The sequence below is a fragment of the Pteropus alecto genome, unplaced genomic scaffold (assembly GCF_000325575.1).
Source record: "Pteropus alecto unplaced genomic scaffold, ASM32557v1 scaffold190, whole genome shotgun sequence".
Taxonomy (NCBI): Eukaryota; Metazoa; Chordata; class Mammalia; order Chiroptera; family Pteropodidae; genus Pteropus; species Pteropus alecto.
Window position 1 is genome coordinate 4,123,677 of NW_006430462.1, and position 12,827 is coordinate 4,136,503.

At 35.9% G+C, this 12,827-nt stretch overlaps 1 protein-coding gene across 1 annotated transcript in view; it reads left to right on the top strand.

The window, feature by feature from the left end:
• Positions 1–10,765, top strand: part of HORMAD2 (HORMA domain containing 2) — a 73,390-nt gene extending 62,625 nt beyond the window's left edge. Inside the window, exon 10 of the mRNA XM_006904902.1 lies at positions 10,661–10,765. Coding sequence (XP_006904964.1) covers positions 10,661–10,765 — 105 coding nt within the window. The remainder of the gene's footprint in view (positions 1–10,660) is intronic.
• Positions 10,766–12,827: the final 2,062 nt, after the last annotated feature.

Genomic DNA, 12,827 nt, shown 5'->3' on the forward strand with positions numbered 1-12,827 from the left:
AATGGCCTCTCTTTAATGCAGTGATTTTCAAAGTGTGGTTCCCCAGACCAGCTGCATCAGCATAATGTCCAACGTGGTAGCCACTAGTTACGTGTGGCTATTAGGAACTTGAAATGTGGCTTATTTGAGTTGAGATGTGCTATAAGTATAAAATATACACTGGATTGTGAAGATATAGTATAAAAAATATATAAACTATCTCAATTTTTATATTGATTACATATTGTATTAAAGAAAGATAAGTATTAAAATTTAATTTTATCTGTTTCTTTTCACTTTTTAAAATATATCTATAAGAAACTTTAAAATTATATATGTGGCTTATAATTGTGTCTTATATTCTATTTCTATTAGACAACACTATATATGTATATATATATACATGCATATATATACATGCATATATATAATGTATATACACACATATATATACACATACACACATATATGCATATATTTGATTTGTGGACTTTTTAAAGCATATATATATATATGTTAATACTCTTTTTCCGAAACTTGATTTTTTTTACTTCACATAGATCTTGAAGATTTTTCCTTGTTAGTATACGTATATATTAACCTCATTCTTTTTAGCTATTGCATAGTATTCCTTAGTAGAAAAGTGCTCTGGTTTATTTCAATTTTCTGCTATTACTGGAACATTTAAATTGTTTTTGCTTTTTCTTAAGAACATTACTTTGGAGAATGTCCTTAAACATGACTCTGTGTGCATATGGGAGCATTTCTATAGAGTAGATCCCTAGGGATCAGAGGATATATACATTTGAAGTTTTGTAGATTGTCCTGTTCAAAGACTGTACCACCAGAGGAAATATATTTTTCTTTATGGTGTCATCTTTTTTATTGTGTGCCACTTTTATTTTGACTATTTTTTACTGTGAGAAAATATACATAACATAAAATTTATCATTTTAACTATTTTTAAGTGTACAATTTAGTGGCACTAAGTACATTCACATTGTTGTGCAACCAGAACTGTTTTCATCTTCCCAAACTGAAACTCCATACCCATTAAACACCAAATCCCCATCTCTCTCTCTAACCCCTGGCAATCACTATTTTACTTACGTCTCTATGAATTTAACTACCTCAGGTACCTCATATAAGTGAAATCATACAAGAGTAGTCCTTTTGTGCTTGGCTTATTTCACTTAGCATAATGTCCCCAAGGTTCATGCATGTGGTACCATGTGTCAGAATTTCTTTCCTTTTTAAGCTTAAATAATATTCCATTACTTATATTCCACTATACGTATATACCATATTTTGTTTGTCCAGTCATCCATCAAAGGACATTTGGGTTGCTTCCACTTTTTGGCTATTGTGTATTATGCTGCTGTTAACAAGGATGTACAAATATCTCTTCAAGTTTCTACTTTCAGTTCTTCTGTGTATATACCTAGAAGTAAAATTGTTGGGTCATATGATAATTCTATTTTTAATTTTATGAGAAACTGCCATACTGTTTTCCATAGCAGCTGCATCATTTTACATTCCTACTGGCAATGCCCAAGTGTTCCAATTTCTCCAGATCATCCCCAATACTTTTTCTTTTCTGTTCTGTTTAATAATAGCCATCCTTATAGGTATATAGTGATATCTCATTGTGGTTTTGATTTGCATTTCCCTAATGACTAGTGATGTTGAGAATCTTTTCATTTGCTTTTTGACTATTTCTATATCTTTGGAGAAATGCCTATTCAAGTCCTTTGCCCAGTTTTTAATCAGATTGTTTTTTCATTGTTATTGAATTGTAGGAGTTCTTCATATATTATGGATATTAAACTCTTATCAGACATATAATTTGCAAATATTTTTTCTTATTCCATGGTTGTCTATTCACTCTCTTAGTAGTGTCCTTTGATGCACAAAAGTTTTTAATTTTGATGAAGTCCAATTAATCTATTTTTTCTTTTGTTGCCTGTGTTTTTTTGTCATATTCAAGAAATCCTTGCCAAATCCAATGTCGTGAAGATTCCTCCTATATTTTCTTCCATGAATTTTATATTTTTAGTCTTTGATCCATTTTGAGTTAATTTTTGTATGTGGCCTAAGGGTACAATTTCATTCTTTCGCATGTGGATATCCAGTTTTTCTAATACCGTTTGTTGTAAAGACTTTCTTTTTCCCATTGAATGTTCTTCATACCCTTGTTGAAATCATTTGATCATATAAGTGAGGGTTTATTTCTAGACTCTCTATTCTATGCTTTGGTCTATATGTCTATCTTTATGCCGGTACCATATGTTTTGGTTACTATAGCTTTGCAGTAAGTTTTGAAATCAGGAAGTGTGAGGCTTTCAACTTTAGGATTTTGACAGGAATTGTATTGAATCTGTAGATTGCTTTGGGTAGTATTTACATCTTAATATTAAGTCTTCCAGTTTAGAACCATGGGATGTCTTTCCATGGTTTTATATCTCACTTTAGATGTTCTTCCCAATGGTAAAGTTATAAACAAAATTTTATATATTTTCTTCTAATAAGTTTATATTTTTGCTTTTTATATTTCATTCCTTAAGCTAGCTGAGATTCTTTTTTTCCAGTGTGAGAACATTTTCTCATTGTTTTGGTCCTGCTTGAATTGTCTGCCTTTTCTCTGCTAATTTGGATGCCATATTCATCATAAACTAAAAACCCATGTAGATATAGGTTTGGTTTTAGACTGCTATTCTTTTCACTGATCCATATGTCTACTTCTATATTACTGCTATTATGCTTTAATTGCTCTAGCTTTGTATTATGATTTTCTATCTGAAAGAGCAACCTTTTTTCCCTCATAGGTTTTTTTTCCATATTTTTAATATTTTCACACATTTTATCTTTGAGATGACTATTAGAATCAGTTTAATAAGTTCCAACAGACACATTAGTGGAATTTTGATTGGGATTGCATTGGCTTGATAAAATAATCTTGGGAAAACTGACATTTTTACAATAATAAATCTTTGCATTTTGAGAAAAAAATATTTCCAGTTTTCATATTCCTATTATCACCATGGTTTCTAGGAAGCTTTCTGTTTACTTGGATTATACCCAGATTGCCCCTGTAAAGCAGTTCTGTCCAATTGAATTTTCTGTGATGATTAAAATGTTCTATAGCTGTGATGTCTAATATGTGGCTATTGCATACTCACATGTGGCTATTAAACACGCAAAATGTGGCTAATGCAACTAAGGCACTGAATTTTAAATTTTATTTAATTATGATTAATTTAAACTTAAATGGTCCCATGTGGCTAATGGCTACCATAATAGTGTAGCTTTAGGATATATGAATATCTGTGTAACTGAACACTTTTAAAGGTAGAAAAGGTAGATGGGCAAAGAATTATTGATACCTACTTATGAAAGACACTGCATAAGGCATTGTAGAGACTCTAAAGACCATTATATTAAATTCAAATGAATTCCTAATGACCTTAAAACACAGTTTCAGGTAAAGACTAAATTACTTAAAAATATTTATGCTGTCAGAAAAACACAATTATAAAAATGTGCTGTGGGGATTTGCTAAAGAAAGAAAGCTTATATCTGATTTAAAAAGCAGGAAAGAGTTTGTGGAAATATTTTTAGAGATTGACCTTGAAAATAATTATTCAATATTTAAAATGAGTAAACAATAGAAGATTTTTGTTTTCTGAAATGTGGAGGAAATAGAAAAGAGGGAAAAAGGTGTGTTTGGGGACTGTAACTATATTAGTTTTCTAGGGCTGCTGTAACAAATCATCACAAATTTGGTGGCTTAAAACATCAGAAAGTTATTCTCTCACTAGAGTCCAAAAGTCCAAAATCGGTGTCCCTGGGCTGAAATCAATGTGTAGGCAGAGCCGTACTCCCTCTAGAGGCTGTGGGGGAGATTCTATTCTTTGCCTCTTCCAGCTTCAGGTGGCTAGCTGCTGGCATTCCTTGGCTTGTGGCCACATCACTCCAGTCTCTGCCTCACTGGTCACATTGAAAAATGGTGCCCTATTTTTCAGCCTACCATACCAATACAGTTTGGCTGGAGTAAGGGATATCTGAGGCAGTAGGAATAACAGCCATCAGTTACTGGATGACTTGCACATGTGATGTTTTACCAGGCTCTCTATCTGTGTTACTCCATTTACTCATTACAAGAACTCTGTGTGGGCATTAGGGGTTGATAGAGGAATCTAAGGTGACTGTGTTTTTGACCTTTGATAATTGGGAAATGGTGAATAACAAAAATTGAGAAGTCATGAGGAAAAATTGGTTACAAGAGAAAAACAATGAACTCAGCATTGGCTATGTTTAGTTTGAGGTCCAAGTAGGCTATGCCTAAAAAGGGTCAGCCCCCAGATAGAAGCCTATGAACCCTCCAGAGATTTATGATGGTCTCACCTGCAATTTCCTACCTTTGTTTTCCCCTGTGGGCTGAAGAAGCAAATTATAAGGAGTACTAAATTTGAAATCGGGAGACCTGGGTTCAAGACTTCCACTTACTAAATGTGTGAACTGGGCAAGTCATTTCACTTCTCTGAGCTTCAGTTTCTACATTTGCAAAATAGGAATAAAAACCCCCTCCCTGTTTTCACACAGCTATTGTGAGGAATAAGTGATATAACGTTTGCGATATTCTTAGCACAGTACATGGTCTTTCGTAAGCATTTAAATCTCTGTAAAATGAAAAGCAAAATTTTTAATACGTCAAACTTAAGTATTTTAATTTGAAGGTGATATATCTTAAAGCTATCTGGATCCTAAGCAATAGTTAACATTAATTTGAAAAGCCTGTTGTTCACTCCCTTTCCCATTGTCCATAATTTCGCCACGTAAGTGTCTTAAGCACCACCCTAGACTTCCCTCCAATTCTAAGCAAATTATCTAAACTCTACTTCATAGAAATAATTAAGGCTGTTGAGTATGAATCATTCAACTTCCTGCCCCCAAATTTAAAGATGTACCTATATTTATATCCACTTTTACCTCCTTCCTTCCAGACCTCAAGTAATATCACCTCTCTTATCCAAAGTGAATACATCTTTCTATATGTACTCTTGATGCAATTTTGTCCATTGTGAACTCCAGAACACGTAATCAATGCCATTGCAAACATATTCATTTGGATATATCACCTCCAATTCAAAATCTTAAAATAGTCAATTATTTCTCTGTCAGTCCTCACCATCATGTTCCTATCACTCACCTCCTTGGCTTCCTTTGTTTCTCATCTTGGTAAATGGCATTACCAGAAAGATGGATAATTTTTGTCATTTTTTACTCTTTCCTTTGCCATCCCTGTGCCCATTCCAGTTAACAAGCAAGTCATGTTAGGGTTCAGGTTCAGATGTTCATTCTCTCTCTCCTCTATTAGTCCTCTCCTCTCTGACCTCACTATTGCTCTTGTTCTTGCTCTGATCAGTTCGCATCTGAAATAGTCTCATTGCTTCTTGCCTCAGTCCTCTCCAGTCCACCCTTCACACTGCTGACATAGGGACCTTTCTAAAACAAATTTGCTCTTATAGCCCTTCCGTGGCATTCCATTACAGTACAAAGTCCAAACTTCAGAGAATGGCAGTGTCTTAACCAGCCCACCACTCTGTGCCCTTCCCGTCATTCCCAGGAAACTTTTCCCCTTTCTCAGAGGTATTCTGCTTTATATCCCTGTACCTATGCTTCTTTTTCTAGAATGTTCTCTATGAAACCTCAATCCCTATACCATTTGTCTGATGAACGTCTGCTCATCTTGCACCACTTAGTCAAGCTTCACAACCCCTTTGAAGACTTGCCAGGCCTCCCCAGGAGGAGCTGATAAAATCTTTTTGGAACTTCTGCTGTATCCTATACATGACTCTATCATTTCATCTGTAACCAGTTTGTTCCCCCCACCAGGCCCTCTTTGAGGACATGAGTGTTTCTTGACCAGTTTAATATCTTTTGTGCTTATTAGCACAAAGTCTGGCACAGAGAAGATGCTCAAAAACATTTGGTGAATAAATAAATTAATTCTAGAACTTTTAAAGCCGTATGATGCCTTAGAAAATGTGGAGGAAGGGAGAATTGATATAATAACTTTTGAAAATTAATGAAAATATTTAGTTATGACTCTAAGGAAAATACATATTTATCTCCTAAATAGAGATAGCCATGGTCCAGAACCCTGGTCATAAACTACAGAAAACCAAGAATGTAAATGCATGGGAAAACTTCATAAATCCCAGTAAAACATGAGACACTTCCCAACATATCAGAGAGCTCATAGCTCCACTGAAGTTGGAAGTAAGTCCTCTCTCTAAGCATTTGCTTTCTTACTGTTCATTCATCACAATGTTAACATTAATGCTAATAGCATTTATTTTATAATTGCTTTTGATCTACCTTTCATTGTGCAACAAAGGTAAATGTCAAGGGAAAAGAATCAAAACTAATATCACTGCTATAACGATTTACTTATAGGAGCACAGACCCTCTCTGAACCACAAAATTCCTTGACTTGGAAACTTCCACATCCAAAGATTCCATACTTGATTATAAATCTATACTGGTAAGGAACTGGTTTTCTCAAGGGAAAATATTTTACCAGCTTTGACCTGACAAATAATTTTTTAGTAAGCAAAATTCACTGCACTTTCACCCCAGGCAGTACTCACGACATTTCCTTGTTGCTTGGGGCTGCCCCACTTTACACTTTGGTTCCCCACACAGATATACCTCTTAATGCAAAGTAAGTACTATGTCCTGGATTGCTCTTTCTGTATTGAAACTTATTTATCTTCTTTCTGAAGGCTGTGAGGCCCTGCTTTCAGCAAGCTGCCACTTGGAGACCATTTAGTAAGTTAACTTATATTAACATCATATTGAATAATGATTCCAGGGGAATTTACATTTTTAACAGAAGTGTATTAGATACATAACATCTCACCCTCAGTGCCAATCTAATAAAGGAACATTTCTCCTATATCATATACCTTCCACATCTTTTCATGATTTAGTGTCTTTAAACATGCCTAATCTTCTGCCTAGAAAGACTTCTCCCACCCCTTCCTCTTGCCATCTCCAGTCTGGTGAATTCCTACTCATTCTTCAAGGCCTAAGTCAATGTCCCTCCTGCTAAGAAGCCTTCTTTAAATACCCCAGGCTGAATCGGTCATTCCTCTTGACTTTTATAAAACTTTTAATGCTAGATATCTCCATTTCTTTTATTTATAAAACTTTATATACTTGCTGTCTCAATTTTTTAATATTTTCATGCACTCTTCAACTGACTTCAAGGTGACTTCTGCTCCCACCAACCTATTACACCTAGTAACATCCACATGGCTAAATCAAGCAGACATATTTCAATCCTCATCTTCCTTGACTTGTCAGGAACACCTGACACTATTGACCACCACCATTACCTTTTTTATTTTCTCCACTCCCTCTTCTTAAAACTCTCTTCCTTTGGCTTTCTTTGTATGACAATCTGCTAGTCTTCTTTTATCTTTCTTTCTTAATCTTTGTTGGCTCATCTTCTACCTAAATGTTAGAGTTCCTTAAGGCTATGTCCTGGCCCCTTTCCCTTCTCACGCTCTGATCTCTCAAGAAGCAAACTCTTCCACACCCATGGCATTAATTAGCCTCTGTATGCTGATGACTCTCGAATGTACATCTCCAAAGCAGTCTTCTCTCCTGAGCTCCAGACTTCCATATACAGCTGCCTATTCAATATGTCCACTTGGGGTTTCACAGATACTCCAAAATCAGCAGGTTCAAAACTGCCATTGTTTTCCACCTAAGAGAACAGTACCTCTATCTATGAAGTTAGCTAAACCAGAAACTAGGAGTCATTATTGACCTACCTACCTCTCCTTTACCATTGTATGCAATGGCCATTCTTCTAAGTCTACTTTCTAAATATTTCTCATTGTTGACTTTTGTCCATCTGCACTGCCACCCAGGTTAACACCTGATTACTACAATGACATGACTCATCACCCCACATCTACTGCTTTTCTACACTGCCAGCAGAGTGCTCTTTGAAGATTCATACATTCATTGAAAAATATTTATTGAGCCCATACTATATGCAATTTGTGACCAAGACAGGAGTGTCCCTGATCTCCTGGAACTTTATGCAAGCGGATATGGTTGGGGACCTAACTTAATTGTAATGGGAATAAAGAAGATTTCTTTGTGGAAATAAATTTTTATCTGAGATATGAAGAATGTGTGGGAATTAACTAGGCAAAGAGAAGGAAAAGAGCATTTTAGGCAGAAAGAACATCAAGTGCAAAGGTCTGGAATCAGGAAGAAGCAAGATATGAGAAAACTTGAGAGGGCAGAGAACAAGAAGTAGAATGGAGATGATGAGACTGGTACTGCTGGGCACAACCAGGTCCTGTGGGGCAATGACCCTAATTGGGAGGTATTCAAGGGGCCTCAGAACCCCCTCGAATGACCTTTTACAGTGGACTAGTGTGTGGGTGAAAGTGTGAGCATTTTTCTGAGGAGAGAGTGCATAGCTTTCATCAGGGTCTTATAGCGAATCTATGACTCCTCTCCCTCTCTAGGAATGTAAAGAACCACTGATGGTGTATGAAAACAAAATGATATGGTCTTTGGACTTTGTCCTAAAAGCAGTGAGATGCCATTGGAAATTATTAAGCCAAAAAATGGCCAAATTATAAAATCTACAGGACAGGGATTTTTATGTCTTTTGTCACCGATGAGTCCCAAGCACCCAGAACAGTACCATGCATAGAACTGACACTCAGTAAATAATTGCTGAATGAACGAATGTCTATTGTGGCTATTGAATGAATGTCTATTATGTTGCGTTGCATTATATTATAATCATGTGCTTAATGACACTCTCTTATAAGATTCAATCCTTGAAAATTACTGCCTTGTTCATCTTTATATTATTAGAGATATGGCACTAGTGCCCAGCATAGTGCCTGGCTTAAAAATCAATTTTGAAATGCATTCATTCATTCCGCCAATAATTTAAGAGCACCTAGCAGATGCCTGGAACTGGGAATACAAAGATGACTAATATAGTGTCACTAACCTCAAGGAGTTTAGACTCTGGATGAGAAGACTGATAAGTAGGCTTGATAATACTATATAGTAAATGCTATAAAAGAAGTAAGAGCAGAACACAGCCCTACGGGTGTCAGGAAAGGCCAGTAGACAGAAGAAATTCTAGGAGCGACCCTGGGCCTCACTGGTTTCCTTGAGATTGTATACTTTATTAAAAATGTTTTAATTAACTCACTGCAATAAAATCGAGTTCTTAAATTCGTAATAAAACTCTGGTTTACTTTTGAGCAAAGAAGAAAAAAAACAAAACTATTAAACCATCAGGTCATCTTGTCATTTGATTTGTACATCCATCTTCTTTTCTTCTCAATGTACCCAGACTTGATAGCAGTGAGGATAATAATTTTATTTGAATGTAAAGAATGCCCAAGTAACATTTCTAGAAAGGTTAGATTTTACCAGGTAGTTTTTCTAACAGTAACAAATTCATCTCCTAGGTAAAGAAGTTAGTTTTTATACTTTGGGTTTTTATGTTGCTATTTCCCTTCCTTTGAAGTAAATCCTTTCAAATTTTTACATATCTAAGCAAACCAGATATTTGATGAGCAGCTCTATTTATTTTCTCAAAGTTTTTTTGTTCTATATAGCCGATGTGTTAGTTTAAGCTGAAGAGAATTTGTGGTTTCTGAGATCAAAATTTCAACTGCTTTCTAAAACTAAAAGTTAGTGATTAGCCATTTGTAGACCCAATCTTTGGTTTTAAATAGTACTTAAATGTTTTATTGACATTTCCACTCTTTTGTAGTAATAATATATCAATATTAATAATAATAACAACATGCATCTATAACAAAAGAAAAAAGGATAATGTTGGAACCTCTACTAGATATTCTGACAAGTCTTTCTTAAACATACTTACTTTATTTTCCGACCAAAGAAAGAACAGAGGACATGGAAAAACCTTTCCTCCCATCTAGTGGCTAGAAAATATAAAAATGTCCTCTGTGTGTTTCCTAGAATTCCAGGCATTAGAGATTGTCTGACAAATTATAATACATCTAGCTGTTCACTCCGTTAAGCAAAAATAAGTTCAAAATCTTTACCAAAACTGAGCCCAATGGAGAATTATATATCTCTAATGACTCACTAATCAGCTTGTCTTTAATCAATAACATATACTTCTCTTCAAGCAGAAAGAAGGGTCATGGTCCTTCTCAATTCATTAATCTAAACCTATGATTAAAAAAAAGATAAGGTTGTATGTTTCTGCCAACTGAAATTGGGACTTAAATTATTTTGCTGCTAAAGCAATCAGTGCCCTAGATCTCTCCTGACCCTTAATTGCTCCTTGTTGGCCCCATACTTTGACAACTCTTCCCTCAAGAGATGGATGTGCTGAATTCACTAAAGAGAGCCAAGAAACTGTCCCTGAAACAGGCTGCCTCCAAGGGACCTCAACTCCTGAAACTTGGAATACCAGACTCTGATACTGGCAGCAGGGCCTCTGTGCAGGGCCAAACCAGCCCACAGGAAAGCAGGTTTGGATCCGTTATGCAGCTAGAGGGATTAATACTTGGTCTACCTGTCTTGTATATGTCTTGTGCAGACATCAAAATCTCTGTTGAATTGTTCCTCTCTCTGGTGATTCTCACAGATTCAAAGAATGAATTTAGTATACAGTCAGCAAAGTTCTGAGCGCTCCAGGAAGAAGAGGAAGGTCAGCGAACCAGTGAAAGTTTTCATCCCTGACAGAAAATGAAAGTTAGATGCCTTGGCTACATTTATTCTAAAGTAATTTTATTTTGCAGCAAACATGCATGAAATGTCTTAGTAGGAAAGTAAGTTTCTGTCACCAAAACCTTTTACTAAATTTGTGCTCAACTTTTTAAGCCAATTTACTAAGAGCTAAATTACTGGATAGTACATAGGTTCACTTTGCCACAAGGAAACAAGGTCACCAGGGCTGCCTTGGAATAGCATTTCTTCAAGGCTGAGTTAGAAATGAGACACCCTTCATATTTATAAGGAAACCACAGTAGCTATTTTGAAAAGAAATAAGCTGTTGTTCTCAAAGGAAAGAGGATTTTCTTTGCATAATTAAACTTCCTAAGTATTTAAACTACTGTGAAGTGTTTTAACTTGTTGTAACCTGTGTACTGGAATCCCTCTATAGCTTTATTAGAATTCCCACAGAATTGCATAGAATGTGTGCAGTAGTGCTTATTCAGGTGTGATTTTTGTGTTAACTTCAATCACGAGATTGATCAGCTAAGTGTTGGACCAAAATGTTCTCTCTTTGTAAAGTTCCTCAAATCTGTTGGCCAACCCAAGACTGGGAAATAGGCTGCAATGCAGGAGCCTGGCTCCCTTCTTAAGGTCCATGTTGAATGCTTCCCAGCAGGCACTTAAGTTTAACACCTCAGTCTGTAACCTGCAGATGATGTTACTAGTTCCCTCCTTATTCTGAAAGAATTTTGATAGATTTAATGATTAATATCAAATGAATTATAAATAAAGTGTTATTTTTATTATTTATATAATTTAATAATTTAAATGGACAAGACTAATAAATTAAATGTTAAGCTTTCTGGTTAAATAAAGCAAAATGAAAGGTATTTTTTTGCTCTGCTTTTCTTCTTCACTTAGATCAATATTTCTCCAAGTGTAGTAAGGACATCAGTACTTGGAGTGCTTGTTAAAATAAGTATTACTGGGCCTGCTTCATATCTACTAAATCAAAGTCACAGGAGGTAGGACTCTATGGAAAGCTCCCTGGATTCTATTGCACAAAAGATCGAAAATCAGAACCTCTGACCCAGACCAACAGGAGAATCTCCTGGGTCAGACATGCACTTTAGCCAGCAGAAGGCTGTGTGTTATTGTAAGAGAGGAAAATCTGGGGGAGCCTGCCTGTTCAGCACTGCCCGTTGCCAGACTCTCATCCATTTCTTACCATCCACAGGCAGCTTACAAACTAGGATCCTGAACAGAGCTGTACACCAAGGCCTGCTAAGGAGGAACATTTTCTCTTCTTTCAGCATATTAAGTATACTCACATAAACTTACTCTGCTTACTCTTACTAAAAGAAGGAGGGGAAAGGTATCGGGTTTATTATATCCTTGATAGAATTGTAGCCTGAGTCATCACAATTTCTTTTAAGAGAATCACATAAAGAGATTAGCTGTCTACTAGAGGGATTAGGTTTATTTTGTGTCTCTCCAAAGGGTAGATCTAAGACCAAATTGTTGAAAGCTATAGGAGCTCAATTTGACTCAGTATAAGGAAGAATTTTTAACTCCACAGGTTGTCAAAATTTTGATATGGGCTGCCTTGTGAGGTAGTGAGTGTACCTCCACTACAAGTGTTTGAACACAAAGGAGCTTCACAAAGACTCATGGAGTCTTTGACTCTGAAAGCAAATGAATTAGATGGAGTAATTAGTCAGTCTGGATTTTAGGAGGAACCATTTTGTTTAAAAGAGGGATTTAGCTCTAAATCTATATTTGTATTTTCATAAACTTAGCCTAAGGTTGGTAGATCCTTTGAGTCAAAGTCTGGAATCTGACTCTGTCTAGAAATTTTCTATAGTGATTTTATTGTTTCTATTAACACCCTCCTGTCCCAATGGAATAGTCTCTTATCAGTGCCAATAGGTGTAAAGTATATGTCTGATGCAGGGTATGTATGAGGCAATGGAGAGTAATTGCTGGGCCTGTGCCTTTGGCGGGCACACAGGGAAGGAGATTTGTTATCAGGAGGATCTGAGAACCATGAAAATGTGAACTAGCTGATATTACACAGCAGAGCTAATACATGCAAA